The sequence below is a fragment of the Ceratosolen solmsi genome, unplaced genomic scaffold (assembly GCF_000503995.2).
Source record: "Ceratosolen solmsi marchali unplaced genomic scaffold, CerSol_1.0 scaffold6, whole genome shotgun sequence".
NCBI lineage: Eukaryota > Metazoa > Arthropoda > Insecta > Hymenoptera > Agaonidae > Ceratosolen > Ceratosolen solmsi.
Window position 1 is genome coordinate 15,389,279 of NW_011948414.1, and position 24,975 is coordinate 15,414,253.

General features: G+C 25.2%; 1 protein-coding gene across 2 annotated transcripts in view; it reads left to right on the top strand.

Moving 5' to 3' along the window:
* The window catches only part of LOC105368239 (Organic anion transporting polypeptide 30B), a 39,639-nt gene extending 15,102 nt beyond the window's left edge, over window positions 1-24,537 (top strand). The window contains exons 2-16 of one of the 2 annotated variants that reach the window (XM_011507216.1): window positions 10,378-10,486; window positions 11,512-11,809; window positions 14,159-14,374; window positions 16,694-16,750; window positions 17,621-17,726; window positions 20,304-20,520; window positions 20,591-20,734; window positions 21,087-21,302; window positions 21,708-21,815; window positions 21,895-22,131; window positions 22,422-22,964; window positions 23,312-23,501; window positions 23,567-23,755; window positions 23,838-23,989; window positions 24,073-24,537. In XM_011507216.1, the coding sequence (XP_011505518.1) occupies window positions 11,595-11,809; window positions 14,159-14,374; window positions 16,694-16,750; window positions 17,621-17,726; window positions 20,304-20,520; window positions 20,591-20,734; window positions 21,087-21,302; window positions 21,708-21,815; window positions 21,895-22,131; window positions 22,422-22,964; window positions 23,312-23,501; window positions 23,567-23,755; window positions 23,838-23,989; window positions 24,073-24,356 (2,874 nt within the window). In that variant the 5' untranslated portion in view covers window positions 10,378-10,486; window positions 11,512-11,594 and the 3' untranslated portion in view covers window positions 24,357-24,537. The remainder of the gene's footprint in view (window positions 1-10,377; window positions 10,487-11,511; window positions 11,810-14,158; window positions 14,375-16,693; window positions 16,751-17,620; window positions 17,727-20,303; window positions 20,521-20,590; window positions 20,735-21,086; window positions 21,303-21,707; window positions 21,816-21,894; window positions 22,132-22,421; window positions 22,965-23,311; window positions 23,502-23,566; window positions 23,756-23,837; window positions 23,990-24,072) is intronic. The other variant, XM_011507217.1, reaches the window with a different exon arrangement.
* The last annotated feature ends 438 nt before the right edge of the window (window positions 24,538-24,975 follow it).

The window sequence follows — 24,975 nt, forward strand, 5'->3', positions numbered from 1 at the left end:
GGTACAGGACATCTGTAATACCTCTTTCAGGTATATCATTATTGCTTAGATACGGTAATGCTTGAATAAACTGTATTTATATGCATATATTCTGTTCTTTATTCAACGTACAATAGCGTGAATACAGTAGAATCTTGTAAATTTGTTGAATTTCATTGAAACAATAAAGATGTATAATCAAAGAAAAATGCGAGCGACCGTTGAATAAATAATTGAAGATATAATACAAAGATTGTATATAAATTCGAAAATCTATTAGCATGAAAATATTTGATTCCCGTGATTTAGATGAAGCAGTATATTATGATTTTTTAAAGGCATATTATATCGTAATAATATTTTTGATAAATATGAAGTTAAATGATACTTGAATAAATATTTCAAACATCGGTGTAACACGCGTCTTATTTTGGGTTGGCTTGTTTAAATTCACCTGTAAAGTGGTCATACTCGAATTTATATGTTATGATACTACGATCGATTGGTTTTAAAATAGTAATGAACACATTTCTAGAGGTTATTAAATACCTATAATATACGAGATCAACCTGTAAATGCTCAACCGATGGCCCCACCCTTTCTTATACTCTCCTCTTAATAATCTATATAATGCTGTCTTTTTATATATGTTTTTTCAAATTTCGATCTATCTGATTAAGTAATAACAAATAAAATAAATTAAAACGCGTTTATGAATTTTTTGTTATTGGGTGCCGTTAAATAGGACTTAACCATTTATTTTAAATACAAAACGTCTACTCTTTATGATCATTATATTTATTATTTGAAAAAGCTAAAACTTAGTTTGTTGAAAAAGTTAATAAATATTGTATTTTAGGCAATTTTTTAACTTTTTTGAACTTTCCTTAATTTATAATAGACCAAGTAGACAGTTTTCAACCTATTTCTTTCGGAATTATTGACTAATTAATATGTTTATATTTTCGTCAAATAATTCTTAGGTGATGCGACATGGAAGTTGATAAAAAGCTAATTTTATTGTGTATTCAAAAATATTTATTTAAGCATTTATATGTTTTAAATTCTGTAATAATACAAACGTTTAAAATTGTATTTAACGATTGTAGTAACTCAAAAAATTCTAGATAAGTGCTATTTGTTTTTAACATAATTCACTTCAATTTTCGCAATTAATAATTCTGTCGATAAAAGTTGAAAATAAAAGTGAAAAATTCTAAATTGCATTGTATACATTGTATACAAGAACACGCAATAGTAATACTTTTTTTCAAATCGTGACTATGAGGCTTGTATAATATATATATATATATATATATATATATATATATATATATATATAATTAAATTTGAAATAACTAGAAAACGAAAGGTGCAAAGGAAAATACAGCAAAAGATAGATTTGAAATTAGTGACCATGAATTTCAAGTCCTTAAGAAGCGTAACTAGAAGCACGTATTTATGCAGAGTTGCTAAAGCATATGTGAACAGGCAAAATCTGAATTGATGGCGAAATTAAAATTTCATTTTTATACACACGCCTTTAATACATTACATTGTATTGTTCCTACGTGTACAGAACAGATTTTACGTAATTAGTACTAAACGTGAAATATAAATAAATCGAGCTGAACAATGACTATAATAAATATTTGATATACAATATTTTATTAAATATATGTATTATAATATTTTCTATTTATATTGTAATGTGTAAAATTAAAAGATGATAAAATTCAAATTTACGTTTTTAAAATACTTTATCGTGCTGCGTAAAATATTTTAATAATAGTATTTGCAATGTTGCTATTCTCTTGTACTTTGTACATTAACGAAAACTAATATAAAGAGGGCCAGTATTCTAAATCTCTGTTAATATAACTGAGTTATCTCTTAAAAATAATAAAAGTTTATATTACGACTTTTTAACAGTATATTGTGTGTGTACGTGCGCGCGCTCGCGCGCGTAGTTAATTTATTGCCTATCAATTGTAATTGAGCAATTATGTTTTATTGAAAAAGGAAAAAATACATTACGAGTACTAGTTAAAATAATATTAAATTAAGAGAAATAATATTTCAAAAAAGAAAATTAAGTGTATATTTTACTAGCTTTAAAATGCATTGATTCTAGATATTAAGACATTTTTAACATCCAAAGCGCATAATATTTTTCATTGTAAAAGAATTTTCAAATCAACTGTACCCGACAGAAATATAATGTTAAAAAAGTGTAGGATAAATCGTACGGCTCAAACATGTGTATGGACATCAGTAATGGCGAGGTCACGACCTCGTCTTATTTCAAGGTTTCGTACTTATTTATTGGAATGCTAACAAAAGACATTAGAATTAAGAATTAAGGATAACATAACATGGATTGAATTATTTTTAAGTTTTGTAACTAGACATTGCATTTGCAATACTGTCATCTATGCTGAGAAGAATGAAAACAATAAATCTACTAGTTTAGTAAATTTCGCGATTGTTGGATATAATCACACTTTTTCTCACAAGTTATCATGAAATATATATATATATATATATATATATATGTATTATTTTTTTAATGCTTTCATATATCAACAATATTCTCCTGTTGCAATATGTTTATACTTTTAAAGCAGAATACTGAAATCTGAAGTTGAATTCAGAATCAAGAATAACTACATTAATAAATTCATAGATTCACACTCCCTGTAAGTTACACTTTGAAACTAAATTCAGATAAACAAGTTAAACAATTATGAGGCAACTATTTATAAACAAGCAATAAGATTCAGTATAACTTTATTAATGATCGATGAATTAAAGTTCTAGGATTATATTATTACGAATCTCGCTAATCCTATGTTTTATGAAACTATAAGTATTTTTAGCTAACTATTGAAAATACTTATATTGGTCAATGTTAATCTAACTTTTAAATGTAAATAACTAAGTAATCAAAGATTATTTTTTAAACTTAACAATGCAATTGCTGAATTGTGCAAATAATAAGAGATAAACTAAAATTCAAAACTATTTAATAAGTAGGAATAATATAAAATTTAAAACACGTAAATAAATGCTTATTGCAACAGCGTAGAATAGTTGAAATGATAAAAACTTACTGTTGTTAAGCTCCAAGTAAAAGCAGGCATAGTTTTAAGTTGCAAACGGTTAGTACATTCAATCAATTATGAAACTATAGTAAATGCCATACATGCAATTAACATTCTATAAAGCTCGTTAATCAAGTCCGAAAACTCATGCGATAAATGTAAACTTGCAGTCGTATAGGCCATCGTATTAGAAATAAAAACAAAAACAAAAAAATTAAATCAATTTTTATAATATTTTCTAAAAAAAATTTTGGTTTTTTTTTCATGTTTTTATAAGGCAAAGTAATTTCAATTAGAGACATTGTTCCATTTATCTGGTAAATCAAGACTTATAATGAACTTATTTGTCGTATATTTCTAATGTAAAATTTTTATCTTATATTAGTAGTGCATGTGCTTTTACAATTTTATAATATTTTAAGAATTTAAGTTACTTTTCGTAAAGTAAAATCCATTGTATATGAAAATTTCATGTAGATTAATTCTAGTAAGATTCTGTAGAAAATTAATATTACTTGCATATATTGAAATGTATTCCCAATAATATTCTTTGTATTTTATTTTGACATTACGTCGATACACGAATATAATAAATTAGTAAACAAATATTATTTTTTACATTTTATTTAACATTCCTTAACTGTATTTCGTGTTATATTTTGAATTATGGAATATTGCAATCTTGATAAAATAATAATTAATATTGTTATCATAAATTAAATATTTTAATAACGATTTAATAATTATAAGTACTCGTTAGGAAAATTTCTCAACGAAATATTGTTGAATATCTAAATAATTTATAAGTTGTATATGAAAACAAAAAATTTGACGCAATCTATGATGAAACGCAGGTATCCATATTTAATTTTGAAACGATCTTCATACGACAAAAAACTTTTAATAATTATTATATAATTTCTCGAGATAAATGAGTGAATATATTATGCTTTTGTTTAAGGTTGCGAATTTATTACTGTAAAATAATTGGATTGACTAAATGTTTTTTAATTATATTTTTCATTAATTTTTCGCATGTGCAGGTTCATTGAGAAGACATTTTACTGTATTCCGTATCGAGTAATGCGGTTGTAAATATCGTTGGTATAATGGTACCAACAAACATATCAATATGAAACATTTAAGAAAAAAAATGCGAGTATACGAACTGCAATATTTGACAGCAGTTAGAAAAACAATGATCCATTGGTAATTATCATTAGCAAAGTCTCGTCATTGTTTTACGAAATATCGATTACCGCGCCAATCAAATATGTTGATAAAATTATACACAGAGTAGCGATAACCCTTGTAAGTATTTTTAATGAGTTATTGTTTTAATCACCGAATCGCAGATAATTCTGCTTTTGCCTAAGAAAGTGAGAAAATGAGGCTTTATTGGAAATAATTCTATTTGTAAAGTTTCGATAATTTTCTCATTCTCGGTTACAAGCTTTTCGCTTTGTTATCTTTCTTTATATCTCTCTATTTTTGTCGAATTTTCTACTCGTTTATTCTATACTTATATTCAGGTATTTATTTACAGCAAGCTATATTATAACTGAAATTTTGTTTTACTTATTCCTGTATTAACTAGAATTAGGACAAGCGATTAAGAATGATAAACTAAATAAATTATATTAAATAAATAATTATTATTGAAATTTGTAAATTAATATATGATTTATCGGCTTTTTCTATTTTCTGACCTATTTACATGTATATTTATTATCCACTAATACACTAAAAAAATACGCCAAAAATGCAAAACTGCTTTACCACTTGCCTTCGTTCATTGAAATAAAATATTTGTTAAGTTGTATAATAAAATTACTTTTTAGATTTACTACAAAATTTTGGTTAAAGCCGTTGAAAGTTGTAACGAGACAATCACATATGTCTATGTCAAATTTGTATGCATATTATATAAAAGTTTGGGAAAAAAAATAATTTTCCTATTAATAACATTATTTCTTTGATATTACATTACAATTGTAAATTAAAAACAAATATAATTTTTAAAACGTATATTTTAAACAGAGAATTTTTTTAAATACCATACACGTAAGAGCTACGTTCAAAAGAAATATTGATCGATGGTTCGCATTTGTTGGAGTTCTTATTGGTAATTTGCCCGTACAATCGAATAGACAGCAATTTAACAATTTGTTTATGACGACATACATAGTCTCTCTATATTATTTGCTTATGTATATATAATCGTAACGTTTTTTTTCTCTTATTTTTTTTTTTACGTTTTGTATTTTTAATTTAAACCAACTATATATGTGTCTGTAATGATTTATTTCAACATTACTATTCGTGTGAAAAATTGCGATGCCATTCCATAATATTCGATAATTATATTATGCTTTTTTAATTGATAGCCTATTTTCACTAAAAATTTGCGTATATCAATAAACTTTCGCCACTACATATTCTACTATTTATTTACTTATTCGCTAATTATTTTGCTTAAGTTTAAATTAACATTCAGACTTATATATTCATATCCATCACATTTTTTATTTTCATACAACAAATCTCATACAGCTATCCCAAAAATAAATATATATCAGAGAAATAGTGACAGGACTCTTTAAGTGTTACTTTTGAAATTATTCATCTGTAATGATATAAGATTATTTTTTATCGTATAGTTTTAGATGCAAATTATTGCACGACTATGCGAAATTATTCAACTATGCGAAATTACTGTAATGTTGTAATTAACTATGAATATTGAAGTTAAATCATTCAGATTACTCGTATTACAAGATATTCCACTAATATGTACTTAACTAATCTTATATGCTATTAATTCACAAAATAACTGTATGTTTACTATTTATTAACACGAGTTTCTTTTTATACCTTCAAGAATAATTTAAAATTATTACGACGCGTTATTTTGCTGTCATTCTACCTGAAATAATAAGCTAACGAGAACCCAAGAAGTCTATTTCAACATAAAAGCAAGAACTATCGAAAAATATGTTCCTTACGATAAAAAAAAAAAAAAAAAAAAAAACTAATTTAAGCGAATTAATTTAATCGTGATCTTTTACAGTTTACGGTTACGAAAGAACGAAGAAACGGTAACAATTTTAAATAGTATCTAGGTCTGCGAGCGAGTATCTAACGGTACATATAACACAAATCGTTCTTAAAGATGTCTTCAAGAATATATATCTATACAAAAAAACTGCATTTACACATAAATAATGAATATATAATTATTTAAACCAATTAAAACCTATAATTACAATTACAAGTTCTTAATTTGCTTTTCCTCTTTACTTCGATTTCATTCTCTATTTTATGATTATAAAAAAAAATTATTGAATTCTATTTATTATTTATTAAGTAACAAATATCGATGCTGATAATAATAATAACAACAACAACAACAACAACAACAATAATAATAATAATAACAACAACAACAACAACAACAACAATAATAATAATAGAACAAAATGTTACTGAAAATTTATCTACGATTTAATTTGATTCATACTTATATAATAAATAAAAATTCTTTTAACAATTGTATTTTTAAATACAAAATTTGATTGCCTCTTCTACTTTAATTTAATATATCATTTTCAAATATATAAATTATACTATATTAGATATTTGATGAATAATAGTTACTTAACTATATAGTTAAGTTTAAAAGTTTCATTAAATTAATATCCAGTAATAAGGTAAGACTGAAAATTAAATAATATATAAAGTGCCTTCTAAAGTGAAACGTTCAGACTTTATATTGTAAGACAACTTGCTGTTTCAACTGGCCTCCTAATGTCTTGAACTGGCAAAATTTAATAATACTTAGTAGTGAAGCGTTGATGTGAATTTTTATACTAATGGAATGTTTTTCTCTTTTCAACTCTTCTCAACTCGTCAAGTTTGAATAAATCTTGAAATTATCGTTTGTTTTTTTCTTTTACTTTTGATGAAAAGTGTTCATAATCGAAAGCTTGAGCTCGATTAGAATTATTATAAATATAAGGATTCATAAAGTATAATGAAAATTCTTTACATTTATTACAATAGATAATAATCCTTACAACAGTCTAAATTTGAATATTGAATGAATTTACGCTACGAATGTTACAAAGGATCTGATGTGGAAAACAAACAGAAAATTGTAATTTTACTTTTTCTTTTATTAAAAAAAAAAAAAAAAAAAAAAAAAAAAAAACGATCGAGAATAAATGTAGCATTATATTAACATTTTTCAAAATTACAAAAACGTGAAGAATACATAAAAACAGCTTTAAAAGAATATATGTCGTAATTGTTTTAATTTTAATTTTATAAATTCTATTGTAGTTGTTACAATATATTGTACAATATATTGCAATATATATATATATATATATATATATATATATTTTGAAATTGATGCTAATAGGAAGCAGCAGCAATACCTAAGGACATTACAGAAGAGTAATCGAGATTTGTCAATGCTAATGAAAAACAAAAAATGCTGCTAAAATAACTACTCGATACGTTGAACTAAAGTGATACACTGTTTACATTGAATACCTAAGCACATGAAACGTGTATATACAATCATCTGTATCGCGTGTATAAAAGACAATATTTTAGTCGAGTCGAATCTCTTGTTTTCTTATTTCTAAAGGCTTATATTTTTATACACGCGTTATAGCGACTAACCCCTATATTTTTTCTAAATTCCTTTAAAAAATACATATACGTTTTTTTCTTATAATTTTGCAATAATAGAAGAGATACAAAATCCTGATTCTTTCAGACATTTATTCAAATTAATCGCTGTCTGTTATTCCAAATATATTTTGAAATTCGTCATATAATAAATCTATCGTAGACTCATAATTTCCTAATATTCCAAAGCTTTACTAGTTAATATTTTGATTAGAAGACAAATTCGATTTTCATTCATTTATATACGATAAATGTTTATTTATTAGATTTCAGTCAAATCGAGACAATTCTTGAAAAAAACGAATGGCATTGAAGCACTATGTGAAACGCAGATTTGAAATAGAAATCTGTGAATATTTCACTTGCATTTTATTATATAGAAGCATTGAGAATCATTATTAGATTTTCAAAGAGATTAAAAAAAAAAAAAAAAAAAAAAAAAAAAAAAAAAACATGTATGCTTTTAATTTGTATTAAATAATCTTTAGTTTTACGATAAGAAAAAGAATGTCTCTTCTCGTTTATTGAAATAGAATAGTAATACTTTAATTAGTCGCTCTTTAATTAGTAAAGAAGGAAGTGATTCGGCCAAGTGTGAATTTGCTTTTTTTCACAGAACGAAGTCCAAGGGGATTGATTGACTTGACAAAGGTCATCCGCGTCAACTACAAAAGTTTTGTTTACTTATAGATTTAACTAAAATGGCATTGTATTTTGATACAAAATTTAAGACTATCAAGGATGATAAACAAAACGTAGAAAAAAAAACCTTAGAAGAATTTGTGTTAACAAAATTATTAAAAATATATAGTAATACATTATATCCTGTTTCAAAATATAAATTTTATATGAAGTTTGAATTTATTAATTTATTGTAAAACATTGTATATTTGGAAAATGAACTAAAAATTAAGAGTGTAAATTCGTTACAATTATTCGCTACAATAAATGGAAACTTATTAAATGCTCAGTCGAGTAGTTTTATATACAAAAATTTCATTATTTATATATTTATTATGTAATAAAATATATATGGAACAATAGAGATTATCAATAATTTTAATTTAATATATTATTATCTATATAATAGCAAATTATATATTTATATTGGCTTTACAGAACATTTTATATATTTACATATTACGAAAAACAATAATAATAGTAAATAATAATAACATACGTAATTATAAACACGTTTTACCCTAAGAATAATATTTAAAAATTATAATTTAAAAATGCCATATGACATTGTTTTATATATCAGTTTTTTTCAGTTATAAATTAAAACTAATTTCTACTAAAATATATACAAGTTCTCATTATATGTAACAGTACTGTACGATAGATAATAAGATTTATTAAAAAACAATGACATAAGTTTAGATGGTAGACATGAAATTATTGGTTCATACTCGATGTAGATGATTCGGCATCATCGATATTTAACTTTATATTTTCATTGGTTTTTAGTAAATGTACATTTTAATTTATAGAATAATTTATTCTGCATATTTGGAAAAATAATATTTGTGCTACAGAAATTTTAACAATTTAAATAGCATTATTAGCTATATTAATATCTATATTAAGCTACATCTTTATAGTAATAATATATGCATTTCAATTGTTATATATTTTACATATACGTATTAATATTGTTTACTATAAGCTTTATCATTTATGTATTAAACTGTGAATTTCAGTTAATACATCTACCAATAAAATATATCGATAATAAAAAATTTTATTAATTATAAAGTAAAATGATATATAAGTGGAATATACTTGTATGTAAAAACATATTAACTTTACATTGTTCTATATTAAAATATATGAGATATAGATAGATAAATAAATAAATAAATATATATATATATATATATATATATATGTATATTATTCCAAATAATTCCCAAATGAAGATCCACAGTTTATATTGTTATTTGATTCATTCAATTACAGAAAATATTGTATTTCTTGTAATTGAAATATTAAAAAGTCTATAGTTTACCATAGTCAAAGTTTAATTCGTTTGAAGCGTTCTAGATTTCATTTTATTTTTGACAGTTTCTTTTTCAACATAAGCCGTCGGTTTAATACTGATTATACAAATTGTTAAAAAAAAGTTAAAAATTTGTTACAAGTTATCGAGACATTTTTTCATTATTTCAAAAAATTTCTAAATATACTTATTTCTATATTTATATTACTTGTCTTCAATAATTTATTTTTTGTTCCTCAAAAATGTATTGTTTTTATTTGAATCACATTCTCTTATATAATACAAACTTTTAATGACTTTCTAATTTGGTTTATATTCTGCTTAATACTTATATCATATATATTTTATAGTATTCTGGACTTTTACAAATGTGCAACAAGCTTTTAAAATATTAAAAACAATTTTTTTACTTTAACTAACTTTTGTACGGGTGTACTTTTTGAAAATAATAATTTTGTGAGAGAATCTTCATTAGTAAATTGATCAATTAATAATTCTTATAAAAATTATTAATGTAACAAAAAACAAAGCCGAATAACGGAAAACAATACAAAATGTGTATTATAATAATTCAGACGTTTCGTGTTTTTACAGAAAAAATGAAAAGTCAAGGACATCATTTATCAAAGGGTGCATTTGGTCAATTGACGGGCAAGCTTTCAAAATTTATAAGGGTTTACTTGCAGATTCGTGCTGTTTAAGGGTAAAGTATAATACCCATAAATTAAGTATATTAGTGAAGAAGAACCTATTTAAGAAATGTTATGGCATTTCAATATTTTTTTACGAATTTTTGTCTTTTATTTGAACTGTAGTCACATAAATACTATCAAATATTATTAAAATACAATTTCATGTATATGCAAATGTATATGGAGTAAATTAATAATGAAACTGTAATTCATAGTGTTAAAGCTTTATGAAGATTAATAGATTAAAATACTTTGCTAGAGAGTAAGTAAGTATATGATATTCGTTAAAAAGAATATCTTATAAAATTGATAATGATTATGGAAATTATAATTATAGATACATCGTTTATTTTGTCTGAATAGTCAATATAATTTTTACAATAACGAAGAAAATATTAAACTTTTAACAAGAAAATCCGTTTAAAAATTATTAAACACAAGTATGAAAATAAATATAGAAATATAATGTTTATGTGCATTAACATATATAGTTAAAAATATACATTTATATTTTATAAAATATAAGAATAAAGTAGAATAGGTAGGTATATAACTAGAACAGGAGATAAAAGTATGAAAGTTAAGAGGCAAAATGTAAAGTCAATGTCATTGTCATGATATAAAGTACCACTGACTTTCTCTCTTTCTCATTTAGCAATAATAATGTAAATTCAAATTAGAGATACATAAATACCAGCTAAATCTAAACTTTCATCCTTTAATGAGCAAGAATCGAAGCTATAAAAGATATGTTGGTGTTGTCTATCACTTTTTACTCGGTAAACACTACTTTAAATTTGATTTAAATTAATGTTTTCACCTTCGTACAAATCGTTTATATCTCAGCAACATGTTCAAAGTGCCTATGTATGATAAGCATCAAACATGCATCTATAGAATGTGGCGGGTACAAACTATAAGAATGGCGCTATAACTACAGTCGTGGGCCAATCGAACGGTTGCTACTGAATAAATGAGTAACATCGAGCAACGAAACCAAGGTCAATTAATAAGAAAATATTGTGTTATATTGCAGAAATGAGAGGAGGTGCGCCAGTTGCCTGATAAAGTGCTCCTGAGGCTCTCGACAGCCACACTGGAGGAGAGAAGCCAGTGAGGATGGCATCAGGTAATGGACAGCAAGCTGCCAGCCACAAACGCAATGGTTCGAGCTCCAGTATCTTTGGATTTAAGCAAAATGAGTCCGGTGCTGGTGGAGTCGGCATCGCGGGCTTTATGGGCCACAAGCGGACCGAGAGCATATCCAGTGCCTTTGGCCATAAGCGTTCGGAGAGTGGCCACAAACCCGTGGACAGCATATTTGGACATAAAAGGTAGATTTAAATTAAAATTACCGCTTTACGGACTCCCTCCTCGCAGAGAATGCCTATCTACCGAATTATTTATCAGTTACAGTAAAAGCTCGTTTACGTCACTACGATACTTCCTACACATTTATTGATTTTTCGTATCCCCTACTTTGCCAACTTTTGTAAATTCCTTGATTTCATGCACTAACTTACCGCTGCATATTTAGAAGCATTTAACTCAAGCACCATTACGAATACAAAGTGTCATTGTCATTATCATTAAAGGTTTTATTTGCAACGATTGCGACGCAAATTATACATACAAAGGTCTCATTAAAGGATTAAATCTTTATAGAATTTTTCGAAATTCAATTTTGTGTACTCCAAACGTTTTTTTTTTTTGTAAATTTAGGAATAATTTTATATCGAAATGATAGTGTTGAAGGTAAAGTCGCAAAGCACTGCTGAATGCATTATAAATTACACAACGTATAAAAATCAACTTGCGCACTTAATTATTTGAATTCTTCAAATATAACAGGTAACTTACATTAGTATTAAATGTAGAACAATCTAAAATATTCAAGATTTTTATCGAATGAAAAAATCATGATAAATCACTATTGAATCATTTTAAAGCTCAATCAATGTTTATATGATTCTGATATATTTAATATTTTTATGTATTTCAATTGATTTGTTTATATATATATATATTAATTTTTGAATATAAACATATTTAGGCAAAAGTCACATCTAAATTTTAAATCCGATTCTCTATGATAGTATATTTATATAAAATACTCTATGAAATGAGCATTAATAATCCAATCATTTTTCAAATATAATTTGTAAAAAAATTAATCTTTACGTAGGTATTCAAAATCTAACATTAGTTTTTATTATTCTCTATATTTTTTAATGTTTCATAATTTTGTACCGAATTTGTGCACAATTATGTAAAAATATTAGAATAAATATAAAAATCTTGTTCGTTTGTTTACATAATGTTATTTTATGTTACTAGGTCATTCGTTTATTTTTTAACATTGGTTTTCTTAGTCCTATAAAAGGATTATGTAAAATAATATTCGATACTGGTGTTTGTAAAGTAAAAAAATCGACTGTCAAGTGCGATAATTTGTTAGGTACTTCATAAAAATTATAAGTTTTATTTTTTATTCAATTCAAATTTAATTTAAAATTATTAATTTATTTAAAATTTAAGCATCAAAATATGCAGCTATAAAGTCACACGATCAAATACGATTGAAAATTTAAATATAATAAAATTATGTCAAAGTTAATATATAATTATTAATAATATAATTTTAATAATAAAATGTTATAATTTATTAATCATTTATTACCTTAAAAATCATTAAAATGAATTTCAAACAAAGCATATCATGAGAAATAATATTTATGCAAATAACAATAACCAATTTTCATTCTATATCATACAATATACAATGTATAATCGAAAAAATTTAAAGCAAATATATTCATCAAATTTCATCGTATAAACTTTAATGTTTTTATTAAGACTTTTAAATTAAGATCTCGAAAGTGCAATTTCATGTTATAATTTGATAGATGATAGCCGAAATTATGATAAATGTCAAAATAAAGATAATTATAAAATTATTATAGCTACAATAAAATGTAGAAATCATTTAAAACAATTTGTATGCCATAAGTATATAATCAACAAAGTAAGAGTATTCAAATGAAATGAAAAAAATGTTTGATAATTTGATTAATTACGTAGCTGTATCAAGACTAAATTAAATTTTGTAATTGCCAATAATGTTAGCATAGTTGCCAAATTTACCAAATTAATAAGAGCTACCACTTAATATTTTATGATTGTAATAAATAAAAAAAAATCAAGTAAAAGCTCATATATGGGTAGATTCTTAATTAAAGCTTCGGTTTTTAATTATAAATTCTTAATTTTAAAATTCGTTGAATTAAAAAAATTGATTTTATTTGAAACACATAAATCTGTAAATAAACAATGTATTCTTGAAGAATAGAGTTTTTTTAAATACAATTTGAGTTATATATAATATGTATAGATAAATTTCCTTATCGATGGAGCATATTATTGCCATTATTTTATAAAGGAACTAAAATTTTTCTCTTTTAAATCTTTGAATTCTCTTATTCATTTTTATATTAAACAGTCTTAATCATTCAAAAATACATAAATTTGTTAAAGAAGAAATATTATTTTTCTACTTGATAAACTATATTCAGGTTAATAATTTTTAATTCTGAGAGTGTCTTATGAAAAAAAAAAGATCTTTCTTTATCTTTTCAATTTCTTGATGATTAAAAAATACTTTGTACTATGAATCTGTACCTCAGATCGGAGTCAGGTAGCAACTATCACGCCGGTCATCGGCGTAACGAAAGTATGTATGCAATGACAGGCCTCTATGCAGAAAGTACACCGAGTGCCGGAACTGAGCAACCGGAAGGCCAAGAGGGGGCGTCTGAGCAACCTAGCAGTAGCAGACTTAGCCACGACACTGTCATCCGCTGCCACAGTAGGAATCCCAGCTCCGGCCTTGTTGACCACAGGTTTTATTCTCTCTCTCTCTCTCTATTATTCTCTTATCTTTCCGTTTCTTTTTCTTGTATGTATTCTGTATAAAGCACGCAACAATAATTTGCTTATTTTATGATGGATATTATAGTTAATATGAAGAATTCTATACTCATTTTTTTTTCCATAATGATGTTAACGAAACTGTAATCGTGAATCGTCACAAGTTCTTTGACACCTAATAATGATTTTTTATTAAATAATAAATTAATTCAAAAGAAATCTGTGTACATACATGTTCACTTTATTCATAAGAAAGTATTATCTTACAAGAAACAATTTCTCATAGTCTCGAAATACCCACATACCGCTGCGATTAGACTATATGAAGAAAATCTAAAAATACTGAATATTGTAATTGGTAAAAGTAGATGTAACGGATTTAATAAAATACTTTTTCAGTGTATACATAAATTAATTTTGGCTAGGCTAACAACAGTTATAGTCCATTGAAATCAAATTTATGTTCTCTTAAATTTCGTTATACTTATTCATTTATTAGCGATACTTGATTCTAATAGAATCATACATATAATCGATATTTATATTTATCTACAAAATTTAATTGAAAATGTTTTATGAAAATATTGTTATAATTAAAAGTATATTAAAAATCATCTATATATATATATATATATATATATATATATATATATATATATATATATATATATATATTATATGTAGAGATATATAATATATATATATATATATATATATATATATATATATATATATATATATATATATATATATATATTATATGTTGAGGTATTTAATAACAATACTAACAATAAAATTATAAGAATCTTTTTAATTGTCTTACCTAATAATAAGAAATATAGAATACGAGAAAGGAAAGACCATTTTTAGAAGTAATTTTGTCGTAATAAATCACAAATGCCGTGATACCAATTTACCGAAGATAGAGTCTATCCAAAACAAATTTAATTATTTTTTTTTTAAATTGTTTGGTTTATTACTTTAATAAAGTTAAAACTTGTCTTTTTTTTCGCAATGTACGCGCGTACATTCATGCGTGCGTATGTGTGTTTTATATTTTTCTCCTTAAAAATCATTAGTGTTTAATACTTACTCAGAAATTTAATACTGGTAATCTTTAAAAAGTATTTTAAAAAAATTTATAATTAATTAATAATAATTAATTGATTTTGAAATAATTTTATTAATGTGATAAATTGAAATTATAATTAAATTTAATTATATAAATTAAATAAAGTTCTGTTTCTCGTATTAAAAAATTATATATTTTAAGGATTTACGAATACAATAAAACGTTCATATGCAATTTACACTTGAATGTGTAAGAAGAAAATCTCCATGTGTTAAATATTTATTTAAAGCTAAAGAAAGATATTAATTATTAATTGTTCGCTTTAAAAATAAATGTTTCATAAAAAATATGCAAATTACTACAAATAAACGTATACATGATCTAATGTGTACTAATTATGCGAATAGAAAAAACGTTGTTAATGCAATGAAATCACTCATAAAATCTATTTAAAAATAGGTCAAGAAACGAGGTAATTATATAATCATAATGGAAGTTGATATTTTAGTTTTAGATTTAGAAACTTTTAAATGTCGCTAGATAATTTTTCGAGTAAAAACATCTTAAAGTACTAGTAAATTAGAAAAAAATATTAAGATTTTATTGAAATAGGCATACGATGTACGATGAAAAAGTAAAAATTGCAAATAATACAGATGTATTCATTTTTGATCATTTTTATGAATAATATATTCTTTGTTAGTCAGTTTTATTAAAAAAATACAAAGTTGACGTTCGTTTTATATATTCTTAAAATATTCGAGTCAATTTGAAAATATCCATTATACAATATTTTTTATTTCATTAATTATTTTATTTTGCGCTAAAGATATCATTAGTTCGTTGACTATTTTTATATATAATGTATAATGGATGATTTATCTTTCAATTTCTTTTTGAATAACGAATTAAATAAATAGAATTCTAAATTATTGTAAATTTTGTTTTCGAATTAAGGTAAAATATTTTGTTAATTATTATGAGAAATGAATATTATTATAATCCTAATAGAATGATTAATATATTAAGAGTATTTCAATTTAAAAATATTTCAGATATTACGCAATATATGTTTCTCTCTTCTTTTCTTTTTTTTTGCGTTTGGTATAATTAAATTCTAAATAACAATATAAAATTATAATTGCTTTTAAATATACATTTTAATCTTATATGCTTGCACCATGCTTATTCCTTTTGTTTTTCTTTTTTCAATTTTCAGAGATTTTATTATCAAATGTCATAGCAGGAATCCAAGTGCTTCCATGGTAGTGGACAGGTAATCCAATATTATGTTGTATTTCTAAAATTTATGTATTTTCATTTAATTAAATTAATGCTAACATATATATGTCGTATAGCTGCATTAGTTGATTATCATCTGATTATTACTATTCGAAAAATATATATTATATTTAGATACATAAAATATTTCCGTTTGACTTGAAAGTTTCATTGATATAAGAAAATCAGATGACTATGAAATTATTTATTCCGATTTTTTAAATATTAACCATAGCATATAAGAACTGTTTAAATTAAATGAAATTGAAAATTTTAACAAGTTTTAATTGCGTAATCTCGAAAGGAACTGTTTCTTCAACTTTGTATTACTGTCGTAATTTAATCCTTACTGAAGCGATTAAGACAGATTTTAGAATAAATAAAAAATTTCTAAAATAAGAATGATTTGACAAGTTTTTAATATGGCAGAAGAATAAAGTTCTTGAATCATTAACGTTGTATAAGTTGAACTAGAGATTTTACTTCGTACTTTCTAGTGCATAGGAGTATGAAAAAAAGAGAAACAATATTTATTTTAGACTCCGAATATTTTACTCTGAAATTATAAAGATAATCCTTGGTTAGGATTATTAGCCAACTTGTTTCACTCTATTATTATGCAGATAAACTTAAAGACAATATTTCTAGGGTTGATTTAATAAGATCAACATTATTAAAATTCACGATTAATTTCATTTATATAATAGTAAAATAAATACTCCCTATTGATAACGGTTGGAGTGTGCAAAAATATTAAATACAATGACATTAAATAATATTTATCTCGCTAAAGTATTGAATAATTTTTAAACGTACGATAAAGTAAAAAAATAAAAAAACGGTAGACATTTTGTTTTGTTGTCAGAACGGAGAAAGAACGAACCCAAACACCACCAATAAATCCAGATTCGAAAGATTGCGGAATCCTAAGTTGTCGACCAGTGTTTATTCAAAGGTTTGCTGGTATAAAGGTATGTTTCAATAATGGATTTTACTACGTAAATCGAAATATCGTTTAATATAAGTCCATCATCTACTCGTATAATTTTGTATTTCGAAAATTCGCCTTCACTACTTTGCAGATACAACTCTACCTTCTCGTTTTTATTTCTTCCCTTTTCATTGTAAATTCACTAATATAACATTCTTTTGTTTTTTTGGTTTGAACAAAGTTGATTTTCTTCGCCTATGCCGAGATTTCATTAAAAAACACAATATCCTTTAGATAGTATTTACACAATATATTATATTAATTCAATGATTAATTTAGACATTAAATTCTAAAGATATTTATTTCATTGTTCATAGAAATATCAAGTATATTGGCCAGAATATAAATTAATAATAAAAATATAAAAAAAATTGAAATGATATAAAATATTATGCGTGTCAAATAATAACAAAATGAATTAATTGAAGAACGAACAAAAAAATTTTTAATATGATAACATTTTAATTTAACAAAAAATCAATATAATTTGATATATGGGATTGATATTTACGAGTCACTGTTACAAGTTTCCGCGAGTTTGCACTGTGCACCTTCCCCGTCAATATGATGCAGTAGTATTGAACTTCAAACTTTACAATTTATAGAAACAGTTGTAATTAAAATTGCACGTTCGTATTATAAATAATATAATAATAATATGAAATACATAGTTAACCACACCGGAAAAACCAACCAATCAAAATCTCTATTAATCAAAAATTCCTTTATTCTTACTTCTTTTTTTCTTTTCTTTTTTCTTTTTTCTTTTTTCTTTTTTAATAAATTGCTTTTTAACATTTCAATATGACATAAATGAATAACAAATATTAAATATAAATAACTTTTAAAATGATGGAAAATCAGATATGTAATCAGAAGGAAAATTGTTATTATTATTAATTGTACATAAACTAAAAATTCGTTTAAAATTATGAATGTTTTACAAATAAAATCAATTTATTTTTATTTCAATAATAACATTAAGTAAAATTATATAATTTTTTATTTTATAATATTTGCTTTAAATCCGTCTAATAATATATATGCCTTAATTAATAGATAATACCAAAAAGATATGATTTAAAAAATGTAAAATAATATTTTATATAGAAATTGTATATCATATTGAATATAATACCTTTATATCCGTTGTTTAGAATGTTCATAAAGTAGACATTAACCACCTTAGGATTATTTGTTATATCATTTATGTTTTTATTTAAGACGGTATATCGTCAGTAAGGTTGTATGATTTATTTCTATATAGCCTGGTACCATAGGTCCTGTTTGTCTTTAAGTGATCTTTCAATTATTGTACGTACGCCAATAGTCGACGTGTACGTGCTCGTTACAATTTAATCAATATAACGTATGTTATATAAAAATGTACGTTTTTTGAATGATCTGTCTTTTTTTTTTTTTTTTTTTTTTTTTTTTTTTTTTTTTTATTTATAGAATAAAGAGTATTGAGATTCCTTTTGTAAGGTCGAAGTGATTCTTGTTAAATGTAAGATCTTATTGTAACCTACGCGAGGACGAAAATTTAAATTAAACGAATAATCGGCAAAGAAAGTTTATAAAAATCAATTTGAATTACGAATATAGGGGACTATAATTTTCAATTCTATAAATATTTCACCGTAGATGGATCTACCGAACTTATAAAATTATGCAACTGATACTGCGTCGAGGATGAAGAAGTATGAAAGATCATTTTATGTTATAACAGCATACGATATTTGATAGTTAGAGGATGGTAATGATGACAGAGGGTTTCGTTATTTAATTTAACTAATCGAGTATGTGCAGACTGTAAATCATACCATCTTCAGGTTGACCTATAACTATAGAATCTTCATATATCCTCTTTTGCTTACGCTTCCGTTGTTATAAATACCTCGATTATGTACAAATGTCTACTGTACTAGAGTTATAAAACAATTTTTTAAAGTTAATACTAGCTTTTAGAGTGAAATTTAGACTTCTTCAAGAATTCATATATAGATTCAGCGATAATATTCCTGTTTATACTTGGCGTTTTAAGAAGTAAGAATATAACAGCAATGCCAAATTACTATTAAAAAAATTTAATTTATTTTTCTTGAATTATTACAGGATACAATTTAATTAATCATAATCGTAAATTTTAACGACTTTAATATATAAGTAAAGTATACGAATACAAAAACCAGTATATGCGAATGATATATTAATAAAATATTGATTTTAATATGAAACTGAAGACAATAAATATATTGTTTCAAGTTTGTTGTTGCTTTTAAATTGTCGGTAATTTTTAAAAATATCCTATAGATCATTACATTAAAAAAGAAAAAGAAAAAAAAAAAAAAAAAGAAGCACACATTCGAAATAGACAATATGTTTGGACAAAAATTTGGACTTCAATATTCTTATAAAAAAATCTCGCTATATATAATCCACTATATATACTCTGTCTAAAGTCGTAGAATTATTGCATAATGTGAGATTATTAGACGCTAAACTTTGTAACTTTAATAAAATCCTTTGAAATAATAATTTTTTTTCTTGTTCACAGGTATTTGTATTTCTTTTGTCATTCCTTGTTACACTGCAACAAGCTCTCAGTTCTGGTTACATAAATTCCGTAATCACTACCATTGAAAAAAGGTTTGAAATTCCATCAAGTCTGTCTGGACTCATAGCCAGCTCCTATGAAATAGGAAATGTTATTACAGTAATTTTTGTTAGTTATCTTGGCAGTCGACGGCATATTCCAGTTTGGATTGCTATTGGTAATTTCATATTTTAAATTATGCATTTGAATAAATAACAAATAAATTTTGTTATATGTATTATTTACAGGAGCTGTAATTATGGGACTTGGTTCAATGATATTCATGGTACCACATTTCACGGCTGAGCCAAATTTAACCACAACTGCAAATAATTCCAGCTCTGATAATATTTGTCGTGGAATATCATTAAGGGAACAAGACATGGGTTTGGGTAAATTCAAGCATTTGTAAAATTAAATTATTTGTTATTTTACATTGAATTCTTATATTATTTTATAGTGAAAGATTTTTTTATTAATATTAAGAAATAAGTAGCTGGTTAATTATTTTTATTTTTATGAATCTTATTCAATTTGAAGAATATTTTAATCATAAAACGTTTATCTTTTATGCGATAAAATTAATTGAACTAATTATTAAAAATATATTATCTATGTGATTATAATAAAATTGTAGTTGCAAAGGTAAAAATATTATAAGAATGCCATAGCAATACGTTACACAATATCCATTTTCTATAAAGAACAATACAAAATCAATACAAATAATATTTTTTATATTAGGTCGCTTATCTACTGGGCTATCCTCACCTCCACTAGCACCACATAATAATTTAAGAGGAGATAACTGCATTCAAGGTTCTCCATCGACTGCTGGTCCAGTCATGCTTTTTGTAGTAGCTCAGCTTTTACTGGGCTGTGGGGGTTCTCCTTTGTTTACTCTGGGTACTACGTATATAGATGATCACGTACGACCAGAAAGTGCATCGCTATATATCGGTAAATTACTTGTCAGAATTAAATTTAAAATTATATTAATCAACAGTTTAGTATGTTCATGTTTTAGTAATTATAATTTTAATAACTCTATTTGCACATTTGTGTTTGAAAGAATGCAAAATTTTCATAAATATTATGATTTCCATACTTTTACAGTTACTATTTTAACTTATATTTTTTTTGGTTATTTATTTAAAAATTTGTCAATATAGTTTTATTTAAACTTAATAAAAAAAAAAAAAAAATGAGGTAAATTAAGTTTAAGTTCTGAATAAACTATATAAAAAAAAAAAAATAAAATAAATAAAAAAAAGATATATAATTAGGTTATTAACAATTTTGAAGAAACATATCCATGAATATGCTTATAAGTTTACTTATTTTTAATCATTTTTATTCGTTTAGGATGTATGTATAGTATGGCTGCCTTTGGACCAGTTTTAGGATTTCTTCTTGGAGCCTATCTCCTATCATTTCATATGGATTCATTTTCTGGGACAATTATTAGTATCGGTAAGTTTTATAATGATTATGAAATATTTTTCCTAAATATACGCGTTTATTTGGTGTCATAAAATATGTCTATTTCTAGATCCTGGAGATCATCGATGGGTTGGAATGTGGTGGGGTGGTTTCCTGTTGTGTGGTTTACTTCTTATTTTCGTAGCAATACCATTTTTCAGCTTTCCTAAAACTTTACAAAGAGAAAAAGAAAAAATAAGAATCATTGAAAAAAATAAGCCACCAGTGAACAAAGAAAAAGAACAAAATAAGGATTCTAAAAAATCTCAAACATCTGATGATACTGGATATGGGAAAGATGTAAAAGGTAGATATTTTATTTTTAATTAAACCTAGCATTAGTCTCTAAAGCTTCATAACACTATAAATTGTACTAAAGTTTTATAGAACGTTATTTTAGTTAATTATCTCAAATATTGCAATTATAAGAGTATTTTTAAGTATTACATTAGTGAACGTAAAAATTATAAAAGTATATTGTTAAAAATAAATAGAAATTTAGTTCTATGTATATTTTATTTTTCATTGAAATTTTATTAATTTATAGTAATATTATTTAAAAATAAATAAAGTGACGCTACTTTAAATAATATTCAGATATTCCACGAAGTATGTGGCGTTTGGTTTGCAATCCCGTTTACGTGGTAACATGCCTTGGTGCCTGTATGGAATTAGTGATTGTGTCAGGCTTTGTCGTCTTCCTGCCTAAATATCTGGAGACACAATTCAGTCTTGGTAAGAGCCAAGCTTCGATTTTTACTGGCTCTATAGCCATTCCTGGTGCATGTATTGGTATCTTCTTCGGTGGCTGCCTACTCAAACGGCTCGAATTGAGGCCCAAGGGAGCAGTGCAATTTGTCCTCGTGTCCAACGTTATCTGCCTCGTGTGCTATGGGCTGCTCTTTTTCCTCGGATGCGACAATGTCAAGATGGCTGGGACAACAATTCCATATTTCAACAGCAGTAACAAGGGTCCTGAACCTTTTCAGGTTAATCTCACTGCCGCTTGTAACTTCGGCTGCGAATGCCGCATGACTGACGTTGAGCCAGTTTGCGGTAACAATGGCCTCACATACTTCAGCCCTTGTCACGCCGGTTGTACAGCCTTCAGTTCCAAATCGAATTTTACCAACTGTGCTTGTAAGTACATATCTCGTTATTAAGGTTCGAACGTACTCTTCAATATTTTACTTAAATACTGAAAGGAATTTTAATATAATATAATGTTTAAATAAACATAAGTGTCTCTAACATTATTATATTTTATAATAAATTAAAAATTATTTCTGTTATCATTTTATATTATTTCATAACAATATTTAAATATTTATTTAATATGTATATATATATATATATATATATATATATATATATATATATATTTAAAATACTTTAAAACTTACTATTTATTGATGTAAATAATAATTCAAAAAATTATTTTTGTAAATTAATTGATATTTGATTAAGATGGAATATAATATTTACAGGTATACATGGAAACTTAACTGTAGTTCCGCCAGCAACTCCTGAATTTGCTGAAGTAACAGTGGTGCCTGTGGCTACAGCTGGTCCATGCACATCACCCTGTAAAACAATATATCCATTTCTTATTTTACTTTTTTTTATGACATTTGTTGTTGCCGTAACACAAATGCCACTTCTTATGATAGTCTTAAGGTAAACATTGAATATTAAACCTTGACGTCACGAATGAGTTTTTCATACAACAATTATTTTTGTAGGTCAGTGTCAGAAGAAGAAAGATCTTTTGCCTTAGGAATGCAATTTGTAATATTCAGATTATTTGGTTATATACCTGCACCAATTTTATTTGGTAATCTTATTGATTCTACTTGTTTATTGTGGAAAAGTACTTGTGGTGAAAAGGGTGGCCGTTGTCTTTTGTATGATATAGAACAATTTAGATATAGGTAAGTTGGGAGACAATTAATTAAGTCAATAATTGTTTTTTTTTCTTCTAAATTAGTTCAGTGACTTTTAAAATTATTTCAGATATGTGGGATTATGCTGTGGTATCAAGATTTTAGCATTGGCACTGTTTCTCATTGATTGGTGGTTAGTACGCAGAAGAAGACAGATGGAAGATCAAATGCCTTCTCTTAATGTTAATGAACTCGTTGGATCCATCATTAGTCTTGATAAACGTAAGATACGAAAGGAAGTTGTTTGTTAAAAATTATAATTAAAAAAAAAGTGCAAAAAATAATGTACATATACATTTTTATAGTTTTCGAAGAAAAACCTCAGCATCCGCATGAGATCGAGGGGGAGCAGACAAATTTGCCAAATTATGAGGTTCCTACGCCGCCATCGATGATCTCTTCACCGACCGAAGCGAAAAAGTCGAAAAATTTAGAGGAGACTGAATCGTTAACGATACGTAGCCCTCAGGATCTGAAAAGTATTTTGAACGTTTCAGATACAAGGCAAGCTCTACTGTCTGAGCCTGAACCTAATATCATTACCAAGCCAACCTCAATCGTCAGCGATACTCTAAATAGAAAGGTTTAATGGCGGCCTCATTTTTACTTCATTTTAGAAGAATCCAAGAGATCACAATGCGCCTTTATTTTTAATCTAATATAAGTCCATTCATGTGTTAAGTGTATTCAAGAATTGTTAATTGATTACAAATAGTGTACATATCGTCTGTTTGCTATGACAGATATATCATTACATCTATGAAAAAGATGGAAATATATAAGAAAATATATTATTAGATTATACATTTTTGTTTTTTAACAAATTTAAGAAACAAATTTAAGAAAAAAATAGTGTGGCTGAATTGTAATTGAAACAGTAAATATTTTGCCTCGTTCGACTTGCAATTATGTTGAGTCAAAGCCTTGCGCGAGGAAAATAAATTATATATAAAACTGTAAATACACAAATGAAGAAAACACTCCTGCCTTAATGAAAGATATAAGACTAGAAGAACTTGCGATGTAAAGTTTAATATTCTACAACAAAGAAGCTATCTAAATTATAATAAAATGATCTAAATTACAGGTACATTTATTAAATAATATATGCTTTACAAGTACACAGCAGTTTAATAATTCTCTTTTCTTTTATATTTTTTTAACCAGGAATCGTAGTTTTTAACGAATATTACTCGATATAGAGAATT